We start from the raw sequence: 16,137 nt of genomic DNA, 5'->3' as shown, positions 1-16,137 counted from the left end.
CCCTTATTCTTTTATATATTTTAATATGTACACGTCAGAATAAGCATGTTGTTTGAATTTTTACATAAATATTGCCACACTAAATGACAATGTAACATTATTTCAACCCAATTTTAACATTTTTCCATCCAAAAACTTATTTGAAACCTTAAAAGTGGACACTTTACTTACATTTAATGTGCTTTCTATGGACATATAATCACTTTTGTAAATTTATTTTGATGTGGACATCTTAATATCTTTGACCCATATTCATAAATGTATGTATATCTATCTATCTTGTTTTCAAGATGTTGATATATATTTGAATTCCTTAAAGAACAGTAACAATTGAATTGCTTGTAAGATTCAATAAAAAATATAGCTTATAGCACACTGTCAAATCAAGTTTAGTATGTCTTATTATAAATAATAATAACTCTTATAAAATGATATCATATTATTAGAAAATAATTGTTATATCAGTTTATTGTTATATCAAAATTATATTTCAATAGCTCACAATTCAGAGGAAAAAAGTCCTGACAATTATGACAAAGTCCTGATCAACTATTATCGAACTTAAAATTAATCTAGCATGAGAACACGTGTTTATATTGCAATCCACCACTTAAAACATCTTTTGGTCTGTGTTCCAGCCAAGTACAGCATTTAATTTGATGAAAGATTCATCATGAAATTTCAGATTTAGATTATAGCAACATGTATGTTAAGACATAATTGAAGTTGAATGTTTGTTTTTTGGCTCTCCATTTGCAGGAGAGGAGTGGCAATAACTCCTTCACCCACAATGCCCTCAGTCTTAAATACAAGCTGGACAATGAGTTTGAGCTTGTGTTTGTGGTGAGTGCTTATTTTCCTCCTTTCAATGCAAATAATGTGATTCTTCAGATCAGTCAGTGTCCCATGACTCAGCTGTCCGTATGTCTGATCGTGTGCTTCTGCTGTCTCAGGTGGGTTTTCAAAAGATCCTGACGTTGACGTATGTGGACAAGTTCATAGATGATGTCCAGCTGCACTTCAGAGATCGATACAAGAATGAGCTGGAGCAGAGAGGCGCCCTAAAGTTTCTGCTCAATAATTTTGAGTTTGGAGATGACTTCCACAGACTTCTGCGGTGAGCTAGACTTTTTCCTGGGTCAATAAATATAAATGTCTGTCAAAAAAAGCATATTTTTTTACACACTAAAGCTAAACCTTTCAAAAGTATCAAAATAACTGAAGAATTACCAGTAGAAACAGAGCTGTGTCCACATTGTTATTTTATTTTCAGCACTTAAACTCTAGGCATCATCATCATTATATGATGGGTGTGTTTTGCAGGGAGGCAGAGGGCAGCAGCAAAGCCAAGGCCTCCGTCTCTATGAGGACTTTCAATGAGTCCCAGAAATCCCAGAAAACTGTGAAGTCTATGATTGAGACAAAAGATGGAGACAAAAGCAAGGAGCAAGGAGGCAAGAAAAGTAAAAATGCCAAAAAGGAGGGTGAGAAATGTGAGAGACGTTTAATAAAGGAAACCACCTACGAGAGCCAGTGGCTCTTCCGAAGCTATAGGTTTGTTAATGTAACCGTTCTTTCATTTCTTCTCTTCAGCTGAATCAGGAGGGGATCAGGCTAAAGCTGCCTCACAGGCTGCCTCGAAAAAAGCTGTGGAGAATGGAAACGAGGGCCTGACCCAAGAGGAGATTATCGAGAGGAACCGTGCCAAGTTCATCAGCAAGCAGTTGGGTGGAGGAAAGCCAGAAAAGTCCAGGTAAGACACTCTGTGAATTGTGAGAAAAAGCTTTGTTTATGGCAAATGAGGCCCTACTTTTGAATTTTGGGCCATATGGGTGTCACAGATCTCAACATGGCTTTCACTAAATCACTTAAACCAACATATTGGTCATCTGATTACATGGTTATAATAATTTATCCTGACTAAAGATGATTTTTAAAGTAGGGTTATTATCATTAACTAAGGGGGTGTTTACACGATACCTTATTCAACAAAAACCTTTTTAGGCCGTTCATTTACTGAAAACACAAACTTTTGAAAATGGGTTTCAAAGTGCAAGTTTTGAAAACGGTATCATCTCTGTGTAAACTACAAAAACATGAATTTGTGAAAACAGTGACATCGTGCACATGCATATTACGTGTTCAGTGTATAGCTGTTTCCATCACCCTATTTTAATGCGCATTTTGAAGTATCGCACCAGCGATGGAAACGCCAAATTTCGAATTAAAATCCCTTAAAGGGATACTCCACCCCAAAATGAAAATTTTGTCATTAATTACTTTCCCCCATGTCGTTCCAAACCCGTAAAAGCTTCGTTCGTCTTCGGAACACAATTTAAGATATTTTGGATGAAAACCGGGAGGCTTGTGACTTAAAATAACGACTTTATTCAACAATTCGTCTCCTCTGTGTCTCTCCGCATCACCGTAGCACCATTTTGGAGAATATGCGCTGAATGCAAGCAGCGTACGCTATTGTGTGTTAGCCGCGCTGCACGGATGCACTGCTTTCGTTCAAATCAAAGCGTAAATACACGTAGAAAACGTGTCCTTGTGTCGCGGCTGACACAAGAGCGTACGCAGTTTGCGTTCAGTGGATATTCTCCAACATGGCGCTACGGTGAAGCGGAGAGACACAGAGACGACGAATTGTTGAATAAAGTCATTATTTTTGTTTTCTTCACGTACAAAAAAAATATTCTCGTCACTTCATAAAATTCAGATTGAACCACTGATGGCAGATGGACTATTCTGACGATGTCCTTCATACTTTTCTGGACCTTGACAGTGTAATTTACTACAAGCCTCCCGGTTTGCATTCATTGCGTTTCGTCTGCTCGCTCTGAGGCGCAAGTAATTTATTAAATATGAAAATTATTATATTCTCCTACTTTTCTTAGTGATTTATAGTGCCAGTTTATCAGGAAGTGACAATTTAGTTCTCTTTGACTTGTTGGATGGAAACGATGCTTGTTCGCAAATGTTTTATGCGATATGGAAACGCGGCTTATAGGTATATTTGTAGGCGCTTAGTGTTTTTTTTACAAAGTGACATCGCCAACCACTGGCCTGGCATGGATAATACAGCGTTTTTAGTTGTTTTCGTGGATCTGTGTGAATAGGGATCATTTTGATAACGTTGTTCTCTGTATGCGAAACTTTTCAAAAATGCAAAGGAAAAACTTTTCTGTTTTTAGTACAGTCGTCGTCATGTAAACATACATTTAAACCATAAAAAAAATTAATAACTTGAAATAAAATAAGCATTAACTGAAATAAAATATTATTAATAAAAATAATAATAATAATAAATTTCAACTAGTTAGCAAAGCAACATTTCTAATTTTTGTTTAAGTTAAAATACTAAAATGATTAAAACTAATAAAAAAAAAAAAATGAATCTAATAAAAATGTCAAAAACACAACAAAATACGTTTTAAAACTTTAAAATTAAAGTGAAAATATAAAAATTCACAATATTAACAAAAACAATATAATAGTATCACATTTTAGTATCATTCACAAGTTTTTATTTTGTTGTATTTCATTTGTAAGTCGCTTTGGATAAAAGCGTCCGCTAAATGATTAAATGTCAATTTAACTGTTTTGTACAGTAAGTCCCCTAAACCCCAGAAGCCAAAGGGGAAGATGAAGCGGGTGTGGGATATGAGCGGGAAGAGCTTTGGAGAGCTGGATTACAGTGGAACCAATGGCGACAACTCCAGTGACGCACAGAACCAAGACCCTGATGCCACAGCTGAACCGGTGAGCAGTCCATTATTACTCCTGACAAAAAGTCTCAAATTCACTGCACCATCTTTTTACTAGCAAGCACTAACTCTGCGGTTTCAGTGTTGAAGGCTGCCGGAAGTGTAGTTTGCATGGTTGTTGAAAACTTTTCAGTGAAATTCAGATATTGCGGATGAAATTGTCAAGTAACTCTGTGTTCCTCCCAGCTGATCCAGGTAGATTCAATGAAGGGTGACCTGCGAGGTGTCGATTATGAGTCCTCAGATGATGAGGATGAAGAAGTGCAAGAAGAGGACAGAGTTATAGTGGCAAACACTAACAAGAAAGGGTAACATTTTAAACTCACTACTATTCTGTCCTTTCAACAAGGCCTCAAAATGTTGAATTTCTTTATCTGAACTTGCTGCTTCTGCATTTACAATTGATATTGAATGTGCATTCTGTGTGGTTTCTCTGCAGAGCCAAAAAGGGTGGTTTCGGGGGAATGTTTGGGATGCTGAAAGGCCTGGTGGGATCTAAGAATCTGACTCAGGAGGACATGGAGCCAGTTCTGGACAAGATGAGGGATCACCTCATCAGTATGACATTGCTCTTGCCCCATGGCACCTCATTCAGAACACTTTTTTTACATGTTTTTAAAACGATTACAGGGTTTAGTCATGGAAAGCCTGTGTTTTCTAGGCCTGGAAAATTCATCAAAATTACATTTGACTATATATGCTTTGTTTTAAAATATTTAATTAGCTGATCAGGGAGGAGGAGGGGAAAAAATAAAGTTCAGATAAATCAACTATTCCCTGCTGGTGGAATGACCTGCCCAACCCGATCTGAGCAGCTGAGTCTTTAGCCATCCTCAAGAAACAGCTTCTTTTTCTATTCTATCTACTTGTTTTCTTTTTAATTATTATGAAACAAATAATAATAACTTGACCTGCTAAAACTAGCTCTATCTATCTACTTTTTTCTTTTTATTATTAAAAAAAAAAAAAACTTACTAAATGTACTGCGTTAGACTAACCGGGACTTGTCACAACACTTATATATTGTTGCTCTGTTGTTGTTTTGATTGCTTCTATTACCCACATTTTTAAGTCGTTTGGGATAAAAGCGTCTGCTAAATGAGCAGAGTTAGAGTTTTATTACATTTACATGAGTTAAATGTAAATGTAATAAAAATTGGATTAGAATAAATAAATAAAATAAAAATTGGTATAAATGATATCTTAAAATAAGATATTATAGTTGAAAATGTGTAATAAAATTGTTTAAAAAACATTTGAATAAAATAAAAATTTCTTAAATAGTAAAATTGATATAAATGAATAAGTTTAACAGTACAGTAAAAGTAAAAGAGAAGCATATTGTGATTAAAATAAAAAATGAGTCAAATAAAAAGATTAAAATGCATAAAAATGATATAAATTAATACATGTAACAAAAGAGTAAAATGATTACAATGAATAATTTTAAAGAAAATTTTATGAATAAACAATAAATCTAACAGCACAATATATGTAGAAAAAAAACAACAATTATCTGATTAAAATAAGGAAAAATTTGGTTTAATAAAATGATATAAATAAGTACAACCAACTGTACAGTAATATAGGTATAAAAACTATAGGTATTTTATTTTTATAAAGAAAATGATTAAAATAAATGAAAATTTGATTAAATAAAACTTAAAATTAAGTTAAAATTTATATACATAAAAATTACGTCCAATAGTACCGTAATATAGGTTTTAAAAAAGCATAACGGAAACTAAATATTTTCCAAATATAATTTTACACATTTAGAATATTAATTTTCCTCAGCATAAATTGGGTCTTTATACATGGAAAATATATAGTTGCCTTTTAAATTTTAAGATGGGATCTCTCACGTGGATGATCATATTTGGGGATTAAAAACCCCACAGCTAGTTATTGATCTTTATAAACCTTGCTCGTGAGCCATAAAGTTTTTTGATTGTTTTTTTCAGTCAGTTCTTTTTAATGAATTGAATTGAAAAGTTCACAAATAAGTCTAAATGATTTGGGCCTGATCAAAATAATGCTTAAAGATTCCATTCATCACAAAGAACTAGAAACTAGCTGATATACTGTGTATACAGCCTATGTTATACTGTAACTTGATCAAACTAATTACAGTTTGTCTCTTCTTGTTTCTCTAGCCAAGAATGTAGCAGCCGAAATCGCCTCCCAGCTCTGCAACTCTGTGGCCAAGAAACTGGAAGGCAAAGTCATGGGCACTTTCACCAGTGAGTACAGCGCTCAGCTGCTGAACAGCTCGTCCAAACAAGAGCTTTCCCACACACCTGTTTATCTTCTGTCTTGCTTTCTGGCCTTCCTGGATTATTCTGCTCTTCTAAATCTTCTCCTGGCTCCTTCTCTCCAGCCGTGGCCTCTACAGTAAAGCAGGCTCTGCAGGACTCTCTGGTGCAGATCTTGCAGCCCAAGCGGCGTGTGGACCTCTTGAGGGACGTGCTAGAGGCTCGTTCTCAGCGCAAACCCTTCGTCATCACCTTCTGTGGGGTGAACGGCGTCGGCAAGTCCACCAACCTCGCCAAGGTAAAACAAAAACAAACAAAACTCACATGGTCCTTAAAATTCTTGAATTACCCAATAGAAATGTACGGTGTGGAATAACTGGAAATTGACTTTTGTTAAGAAGCGCTTGAAATTAAAAAGAAAAATGTATATGCAGTTGAGAATTTTTATGTTTTCTGGTTTCATGCTAACTGTAAAAAGTTTATGGTTTTTAATGTTTTTGAAATAAGTCTCATTCTCAACAAGGCTGCATTTATTGAATCCAAAATACTGTAAAAACAGTAATATTGTGAAATAATATTATTACAATTTCAAAGAAATGTTTCCTATTTTAATACATTTTAAAATGTAGTTTATTCCTGTGATGCAAAACTGAATTTTCAGCATTATTTCGTTAGTCTTCACTGTCACATGATCCTTCAGAAATCACTCTAATTTGATTTGGAGCTCAGTTATGATCAATTATCATTGGTGCTCAATTATTAATAATGGTTCTCATTATCATCAATGTTGTAAACCGTTTTTGATGCTTAATATATTTATGGAAACCATGAAACATTTTCAGGATTCTTGGATGAATAGAAAGCTCAAAAGAACAGCATTTATTTGAAATAAACATTTGTAACATGAATTTAATGCGTCTTTTCTAAATTAAACGTATCTGTTTTTTTTTTTTTAAACATGAAATCTTAAATATTTAAATATTAAGCAGCACAACTGTTTTCAACGTTGATAATAAGAAATGTTTCTTGAACAGCAATGTTGAATATAATATAGAGATCATAGAGGACATGTATTATATATATTTTTTGGGGTACAGATCTCTTATTGGCTGATCGAGAACGGCTTCACGGTGCTCATCGCAGCCTGTGACACGTTCCGTGCGGGAGCCGTGGAGCAGCTGAGGACTCATCAGCGCCGTCTGAACTCTCTGCACCCCCCTGAGAAGCACGGAGGGCAGCCCGCCATACAGCTCTTCGAGAAGGGCTATGGCAAGGATGCTGCTGGGATCGCCATGGAGGCTATCGCCTTTGGTAAAAACCATGTGACTATAGAAGAAATGAAACTTCACAAGGATTCATCTGTTAACACGTCTCTCTCTCTGCAGCTCGTAACCAGGGCTTTGACGTGGTGCTGATCGATACCGCCGGCCGGATGCAGGATAACGCTCCTCTGATGACGGCTCTGGCGAAGCTGATCACAGTCAACACCCCAGACCTTGTCCTGTTTGTGGGAGAAGCGCTGGTGGGAAATGAGGCTGTGGATCAGCTGGTAGGTGTAATGACATATATGGCCTGTAGATGGCACTGCTTCATAATGTGTCATATGAAGTATACATCTTTGGCCAACAAATGTTTCTGGTCAATAAAAAGTGCTTTTGAACTAGGTAGTGCTTGATGTCTCAGAGAGCCGTTTATGTACTAAAATAATGGGCTGTTACAAATTCAGTAAATTCTGCTTCCACTTAAATTCAATTGAAAATTGTGGCCAGGATATTGTTGCAAAATTTACACGTGTCTTTCAAGGAAGATCGAAAGAATGCCGTGAAAGTGACTAAATTATGATGGAAGACTTTAGACAGGGTTTATTTTTTTAAAATAGAAATTGATACCTTTATTCAACAAGGATGCATTAAATTTATCGAAATTACAGTAAACACATTTATAACCTTACATAAGATTTATATTTAAAATTAGGGATGCACCGAAATTTCGGCCGCGAAAATTATTGGCCGAAAATGGCATTTTTGGTTTTCGTCTGAAAGAGAAAAACAAAAGTACAAATATACTTTATATAATTTAATAAAATAAATATTTATTACAAAGAATTTTCGGTTTCGGTTCAGAGTTTTCATTTCGGTGCATCCCTATTTAAAACAAATGCTGTTCTTTTTTTTATATGCAAAGAATCCTAAAAGTGTATCATGGTTTGCACGGAAATATTAAGCAGTAAAAACCGTTTTCAACATTGATAATATTAAGAAATGTTTTATGAGCATCAAATCAGCATATTAGAATGATTTTTGAAGGATCATGTGTCACCGAAGACTGAAGCAGTGTTATTTTAGTATTATTGAGATACTATTATAGGTTTTATTCATATTTTGAATTCATATTTATTTTTATATTTTGTTTTCATTTTATTTTTAGTTGAAGTTTAGTAATTTTTTTGTGTTTTTGACTAACAAATTGTCGATATAGGTTTTTATTTTTTAAAATAGAAAACTATTATTTTAAATTGTAATGATATTTCACAATATTACTGTTTTTATTGTATTTTTGCTCAAATAAACGCAGCCACGGTAAGCAAACATCAAAAACAAACAAAATAAATAATCGCACAGACCCCAAGCTATATAATAACAAAAATGGATTGGTCCGTTTGAACTACTTTGAGAAAAGTAACAGGTACAACATGGCAACATCTATGCATAATAACACTGAGAGACTTATGCTGCATTCACGCCATGTCGTAATTACTGTGATTTCGAGATGACAACACGTGACGTTCTACTCTGAGCTGTTCACACCCTTGGACTCGGAACTATCGCACTATCAACGCCTAAACATAGCACCCAAGGAATCTGAGGTGGTAGTGGTAGCTCTCAGAAAACTCCCAGTTCACAAGTGGTAATTACGAGTTCTACAAGCGTGTGAACGCGTTTTACAAGTTGGAATCAAGGTAATTACGATATGGCGTGAACGCATCTTTAAATCAAACATACACAAGGAAAAGTTAACATGGTATAATTCAGCCAGTTAGAAACTATATCTGGGCTATCACAGGATATTCATGATGGTTACCACTCTCTCACTTGTTCTGTTTCTATTGTATCCATTTGCATGTGGGAAACTGATATCTGAAAACCAGTCCAGAGCTTCTCAGAAATATTCCAGGTCATTGTTGATGTAGTGGATGTTTTCTGCTTTGTTGTAGGTTAAATTTAATCAAGCGCTGGCTGATCATTCCAAGACTGACAAACCTAGGCTCATCGACGGCATCGTTCTCACCAAGTTTGACACCATTGATGACAAGGTATGACTCCTGGATCCTTTTTCATGGCCTTTCTAAGGGTGTGTTCACACTTGTCATGTTTGGTTCGATTAAAACGAACTCTGGTGCGATTGCTCTGTTAGTGCGGTTCGTTTGAGTAAGTGTGAACGCTGCCATCCGAACCCTGGTGCGCACCAAACAAGCGGACCGAGGCCGCTAAAAAGATGGGTCTCGGTCCGCTTCCAAACGAACTCTGGTGAGGTTCGAATGAAATATGAACGCAACACGCACCAAATACTTCTAAACGAACCAAAAACAGGAAGTAATGACAAGATGCGACGCTATGCGACATGATTTGACGACGCGGTGTAACCAAAACAAAATGAGCAGAGGGCAAACGTGGAGCAACGATGAGGTAAAGTGCCTTTTATGAGCTCCTTGTGAGTTTGCAGGTGGTGAAAATAAAAGTATATGTTCACGCAAGAATGAGCGCGCTTAGTCCAGCAGACGGCATTAGGTGTGTTTGACTTAAAGCGGCGCTGAGCAGACCAATCGGTTAATGGGTGCTTTGATATCATACACCCGCAGCCAGTGTTGCCAAACCCCTCCCTCAGAAAATCGCTAGAACCACCCTCAAAAGTCTCAATTTTTCACAAAAAGTCGCCAAATATGAAAACAAAGTAAATACAGGTAAATTTGGTAAAGGTAAAAGAAAGTAAATGTATATATAAACACTTTACAAATGATGACAGTATAAAAAATATATAAAAAATTCTGAAGTGAAATTAGGAAATGCTTGTCAAATGCTGACTCAGCCGGCGCAGTTTCTCCAGAGCGGCTGCAGGAGCGTTAATGACGACAGCCATTTCACGATTGGCCAGATTCACCGTATGACAACTATCACGTGTGTTTCGGGTTTATTCTAACCTTTTCAATTCCAATAATAGCCACAAATCTGTGTTTTTAGAACAGTAAAAGCTTTTTTACTGTAGTCGCAATGTTATATTGAGTCACGTTTATCATAAAACACTGATGAAAGCATTTTCCCCTTAACAGACTGATTTTTCGAGTGTAAAATTGTCTTCTCCAAAAGTGGCTACTCTCGTTGACTGCCGTCTGTAGCCGTGCTTCAAGTCGAACGCACCTAACGTTACTGGCATGATTGAGAGCAAACGTGAGAGGTCACGGGCCTACGGCAGGGTGTGGCCAAGTAAAAAATAAAAAATGTCCAAAAAATCGCTAGTTTTATTTAAATATAGCTCAAATAGCTCCTTGTCGCAAAAAAAAAAAAAAAGTCGCAGCTACAATGAGAAAGTAGCTCAATTTGGCGACAAAATCCCCAAATTGGCAACACTGCCCGCAGCGCCGCTTTAAGTCTAACGCACCTTTTGTTTGGGGTGTTCGGTGAGTTCCGTCACGATATATACGTCATTCAAGCCGACCAATCAGGTTGTGAACGTATCACTATGCCTTTAGGTTCGGTGTCTTTAGGTTCGCTGTCAAAAATGCCAATGTGAACGCTAAGCGGACCAGGACCAAATGTATCATTTTCCTTTTTGGCCCGGACCAAATAAACCGAACTACAAGTGTGAACACACCCTAACAGTTTCAAGTAATGGATCTTGGTTAGGAGAAACTCCATTGTTTCCTGTAGGTGGGCGCTGCCATCTCCATGACCTACATCACAGGTCAGCCCATCGTGTTTGTGGGCACCGGGCAGACGTACAGCGACCTGCGCAGCCTCAACGCCAGGGCTGTGGTCAGCGCGCTCATGAAGGCCTGAGATGCACCACCCACAAGACCTGCCTCTGCTGCTCCAGCGACGGTTTCGCTACAGCTAGATATGAGACCCTGTGACCCTCTCAGCTTCCCGTGAATGCAGACATTTTGCTTTCCTACAGGTTTAACTGAAATTCAGTTCATATTTAGGATCCTTCTTGTGTTTTGTTCCAGGGGGAAAAAAAAAAGTGTTTCAGTTTAATGAGTGGAAGGAATATAATTTGACTTGATCTCACCTCAGCAACCATTTTTGATTGACATGCAACAGCCAATCAGACAGCAGTGCTTTGGTTTTCATTTAAATAATGAGAAGGAAAGTATTTTTGCACTTTTCCACATCTGTTCTCTACGAACAAGTGTTCTTGTACTTTCTGCCCACCCAAAAAAAGATGGACTGAGGTGTTACTCAAATGTTATAAAAGATATATAATATATTCTAAATCTATTTTGTCTACTTTTTATTTGATTAATGTAGGTACATTCAGATGATGGCCCAGCAACCCAAACTGTCTCATGAAATCACTACCATAGTGCCTCAGCTCATTACATTAGCTGTTGTTCCCAAAACAATTCTGAGCAAACGCTGCCTTTTCTCATTCTTCCTTTTATACTCAGGCTTTTCATGTCTCTGGAGATGAAAAGTATTATAAGGTATTGTAAGGTTTGGTGCTTGAGGTTTGAAGGCACCTCAGCAAAGAGTTCTAAAATGCTGCGTATACCAAACTGTCTGAAGCCCTACGAAGTTACATATTTGTTTTAATTCATTAGTGACTGTACTGCCATCATCTTTTCTTTGATACCTGCGCCCTTTTATTTTAGAACAAAGTCAGGTCTTAATTCTCTTTCACCTCATGTTAATTTGCGCTAGCACAATGGCAAGACTGGAGAGCTTCATAGAGAAGATTTGTTGTACTTTGAGAATGTGTAATATTTCTTAAATAAAGCTGCTATAATAGCTTGTAATGACGTGTCTTGTTTGGTACTAGTAGTTCGTAATTGTTTCCTACACTGCTATTCTCACCAATACTGAATTCTGTGGAAGTCTGTTTTTCTGCCACAGGAAAAAAAAAATTGAACTGCGACAGGTCTTAATTCTCTTTCACCTCATGTTAATTTGCGCTAGCACAATGGCAAGACTGGAGAGCTTCATAGAGAAGATTTGTTGTACTTTGAGAATGTGTAATATTTCTTAAATAAAGCTGCTATAATAGCTTGTAATGACGTGTCTTGTTTGGTACTAGTAGTTCGTAATTGTTTCCTACACTGCTATTCTCACCAATGCTGAATTCTGTGGAAGTCTGTTTTTCTGCCACAGGAAAAAAAAAATTGAACTGCGACTTGTCATCTCAAAATTCTGAGTTTTTATCTCAATTCAGACTTTTCTTGCAAATCTGAATTTGAAAATGTCAGAATGGCAAGACATAAACTCAAGAATTCTGACTTTTTTTTCTCACAATTCCAAGTTTCCATGTGGAACACAGATTAGTCCTGTCACTTTAAGAAATTACTCCTAATGTCATCTTGTTATGAGTATAAAAGAAACCAGTCCATAGAATGTGTATCTTCCATTCAAACCTCTCCCACCACCATGGGCAAGACCAAAGAGCTGTCAAAGGATGTCAGAGACAAGATTGTAGACCTATCCCTCTTAATTCTCTTTTACCTCTAGCAATTCTGTATATTTATATTCTCAGTTGTGAGGAAAAAAATTTGAATGGTGAGAAATTCAGAATTGGATAAAAAAATTCTGAAACGTTTAATTCCATGGCGAAACAGACTTCCATAGAATTCACATTCCATATATAATGTCTACAGAAGTAATACAAAGGGGTATGTCTGCTGTTTTGCAAAAACAAACATAACCTCATGATTGGTGTAATTTTTTTTAAATCATGATTTTTATAGGCTGGTTCTTATGAATCGATCAAAAAGAATTACAAACTCATGACTTATCGGTTTAAGTCACCAAATCTAGCAGCGTGTTTACTGAACTACTTTAACAGCTGACTCACTGACTGGATGTTTATGACAGCGTACAGTCAAACATTTTCTCAAAAGTACAGTTTTTGCACAGCTAGAGTAACCAGAAGCGGATGACACCGGAAGTCTCGCACATTCAAGTTACAAATGGCAGCTATCGCTTGTACTTTTAAAAATAAGGTGGGGGTAGATGTAATTCCTGAAAACATATTCACTGCAAATTTGGTACCAAACTGATGCTTTATTTTAAAATAGCATTATAAATACCTAAAAGACATTTGTGGACAGAGATGATAAAATAGTGGACCACTGGAGTTAAAATACAAAAGGTTTATAAACAACTGTTTACATTTCTTTTTACTGACCAAGCATTTACAACTAGAAATGGGGACTAACTGTCAGTGTCAAAGTGCAATAAAATGTATTGAAAGCTGTGTAGCTTGAGAGGAATGATGGCATTATATCATTATCCTCATTATTAGTCTCGTGACAAGTTCAAGTAGATTCATGGAAGCGGAGATGCTTCTAGAAGTAAAGCCTGAGAAATCACATGAATTTTGAGTCACACCTCAGTCACCCTAACGAGGTGTTTATTGCATTTCCTCCTCCTTACAGGACAGATTTAGTAATAAAAGAAATGTCATTTCAGTCATATTTCAACCAATAGAACTGTGTGTGTGTGTGTGTGTGTGTATACTGTATATGGAAGCTTCCACAACAGAATAAAAAAAATAATTTGTAAAGTTAATTGCAACTTTTTTCTAACAAATATGACTTTTTCTTAGAATTCTAAGTGTACATCACATTTCTGTATACTGTAATTCTCACAATACTGTAGATGGAATCTTGTTTCTGCCACAGAATAAAAAATTAAAAAGGTTATCTTGCAATTCTGACTTCTTTTCCTGCATTTGCGAGTTTATATCTAACATTTCGGACATTTCTTAGAATAACAAGCGTATATCTCGCAATTTTGAGGTTTTATCTTGCAATTCTGACTTTTTTGTTAAAATTGTGAGGAAAAAAGGTGAGATACTGTGAGTCAAAAAGTCACAATTAGATTTTGTGTGAATGTATATACAGCATCGCTTTTTGTTTGCAAAAATTATTTGCAAAAGTAATGAAAACTAATTTTATTAAAATCACTATTTTAATCCATTATTCAGTACAGCAAATTATATCATTAAACAGAATTGTACTGTACTATGTAAATAGTACAAAGAATATTTTTTTACAGAAGTGAGGGATTTTTCACATTAACGTAATCGGAATTTGAAGGTGGGCAGTGTTTAAATGTAACACTGTCACAAAATGTATAAATAAATAAATATATATATATATATATATATACACACACACACACTTATTTAGGGGTGAAATATGACATGGACATTTCATGATAATTTTGTGAGGTTCACACAATGACCATTTAAATATTGCTGGTGTATTTACTGATGTGAAAAGGGGGAAGTGAGACTGCATTGCTAAAACACTCCTGTTCAGCTGTTTTGGTATTTAACAGCTCATGTTTAAGATCAGACTGGTCCTGAACATCATTCTTGGTCCACAATTTCACTTAAAACCACATTTAAAAAAAATAATATTTCTCCCTCACTCACATGAAGAGTTTCATAAACATTTTCCGAGTTGCAGGACTTCACAGTTTGCTTGGTGGTGCTTTTACTCACGCCTTTCCCGTGTGAAGCGGACGAGTACTGGCGGTGCTAGGTTTCAGTATGAGAAAATGAGTCTGTTGTGCGTGAAGATCTAGTCATACCAGATCCGAGCGGAAGGGGGCGGCTTGTGTCACGAGTGGAAGTCTGGACAGAGAGAGAGGAAGAGCTACAATGAAGATCTCGTTACAACAATGCGCATCAGCTGATTTCATCACGGGAAGCCACGGGTGCAGAGGAGTACAGTGGGAAGGTGAGTATAAAACAACAACAGAAGCCCTTGTGCTGCATTCATGTTTCTGTCGTTCTAGAAGCATGCACTGAAGGAAAGAAGGGAAAACGAAAAAACGCGTGGTCATGCTCCAGTCAAATGCCCAAATTGCCTTTAGTATGCAAGCTGGTTGAGGTGCCAACACAAAAGCCATCCTAACCTTGCAGGAGGTTTTTCTGGGTCGTAAAGCCATTTTGACTTTCTTCGCCTTGTGAGATGGGAGATCCTGAATCAATCCAGCAAATGAATCAGTGAAAAAACACATCAGTTGTACGTAACATATCTAAATAGTGAAGACAACTTACCCCAGCCATTGGTCACCACATCCCGGTTGCAAATCTCATTGGCCAGTCGTTCGAAGTATTCTGGCAGGTCGGCGTATTCGTTGCCGTACGAGATGACCTTAATGCCCTTGTCCAGCATGTTGTCTCGGAGCTTCTTGAATTCTCCCAAGTCCTCTCGCCGCACCAGCATGAAATGCTCAAGGTCGGACTTGTGTTTGACCGCCTCAAGAAACAGTGCCTGGAAGGTGGTGTCGTCCACTGTCCTCCCGCAGCCCAGGAACACGAAAGACTTGGTTTCATAGAGTTTCTGGATCTCTCTCTGCAAAAACATGCAACAATGTAATAACTGAAGTGATGGACTGATATGATGATTTTCCGTACACTTTGAATACATTATGTCTACTCATAAAAAAAAATAATCCCGCAGCCCAGGAACACGAAAGACTTGGTTTCATAGAGTTTCTGGATCTCTCTCTGCAAAAACATGCAACAATGTAATAACTGAAGTGATGGACTGATATGATGATTTTCCGTACACTTTGAATACATTATGTCTACTCATAAAAAAAAAATTTAAAAAATAAATACTTAAAATTTAAATGTACTTTTCAAAGTAAAAATTATCTTTACGTATATCATTTAAAAACATCAATAATTTTTCAGTTTTTAAACCTGAACTACCCTTGCCTTTAAAAGATCAGATTATCTGATATTTTGACAAAATTATTCATCTTGACACACAATCATGCAGGGGTCTCTGTGATATAATTTATTTTATTCTGCATTTTAGTCTCACCACATGACTTTGGTTTGGTGCACATTTGTTAATTATTTTAATAAATAATTATCCTAAA

The 16,137-nt window shown here is 36.5% G+C and overlaps 2 protein-coding genes across 4 annotated transcripts in view; one reads left to right on the top strand and one right to left on the bottom strand.

Annotated features, from left to right (window-relative positions):
• Positions 1-13,775, top strand: part of LOC107753010 (SRP receptor subunit alpha) — a 14,718-nt gene extending 943 nt beyond the window's left edge. Inside the window, exons 3-16 of one of the 3 annotated variants that reach the window (XR_001641425.1) lie at positions 760-843; positions 954-1,117; positions 1,324-1,493; positions 1,594-1,753; positions 3,615-3,765; positions 3,957-4,078; positions 4,210-4,328; positions 5,927-6,013; positions 6,151-6,323; positions 7,123-7,336; positions 7,411-7,574; positions 9,240-9,338; positions 10,951-11,905; positions 12,161-13,775. Coding sequence is in view for 2 of the 3 variants with exons in the window: in XM_016569091.1 (XP_016424577.1) it covers positions 760-843; positions 954-1,117; positions 1,324-1,493; positions 1,594-1,753; positions 3,615-3,765; positions 3,957-4,078; positions 4,210-4,328; positions 5,927-6,013; positions 6,151-6,323; positions 7,123-7,336; positions 7,411-7,574; positions 9,240-9,338; positions 10,951-11,079 (1,836 nt within the window). In the remaining variant the exon portion in view is untranslated. Of the gene's footprint in view, positions 1-759; positions 844-953; positions 1,118-1,323; positions 1,494-1,593; positions 1,754-3,614; positions 3,766-3,956; positions 4,079-4,209; positions 4,329-5,926; positions 6,014-6,150; positions 6,324-7,122; positions 7,337-7,410; positions 7,575-9,239; positions 9,339-10,950; positions 12,039-12,160 lie in introns of those variants that run through there. The other 2 variants (XM_016569092.1, XM_016569091.1) reach the window with 2 other exon arrangements.
• Positions 13,776-15,154: 1,379 nt separating this feature from the next.
• Positions 15,155-16,137, bottom strand: part of LOC107753011 (protein FAM118B-like) — a 9,244-nt gene continuing 8,261 nt past the window's right edge. Inside the window, exons 7-8 of the mRNA XM_016569093.1 lie at positions 15,305-15,602; positions 15,155-15,225 (exon numbers count right to left, since the gene is read on the bottom strand). Of these exons, the coding sequence (XP_016424579.1) occupies positions 15,155-15,225; positions 15,305-15,602 (369 nt within the window). The remainder of the gene's footprint in view (positions 15,226-15,304; positions 15,603-16,137) is intronic.

This window comes from Sinocyclocheilus rhinocerous, unplaced genomic scaffold (assembly GCF_001515625.1).
Source record: "Sinocyclocheilus rhinocerous isolate Xijiao unplaced genomic scaffold, SAMN03320098_v1.1 scaffold2276, whole genome shotgun sequence".
NCBI classification, from domain to species: Eukaryota; Metazoa; Chordata; class Actinopteri; order Cypriniformes; family Cyprinidae; genus Sinocyclocheilus; species Sinocyclocheilus rhinocerous.
Note: the sequence above shows the minus strand (reverse complement) of the source record. Positions and strands in the feature narration are given on the sequence as shown.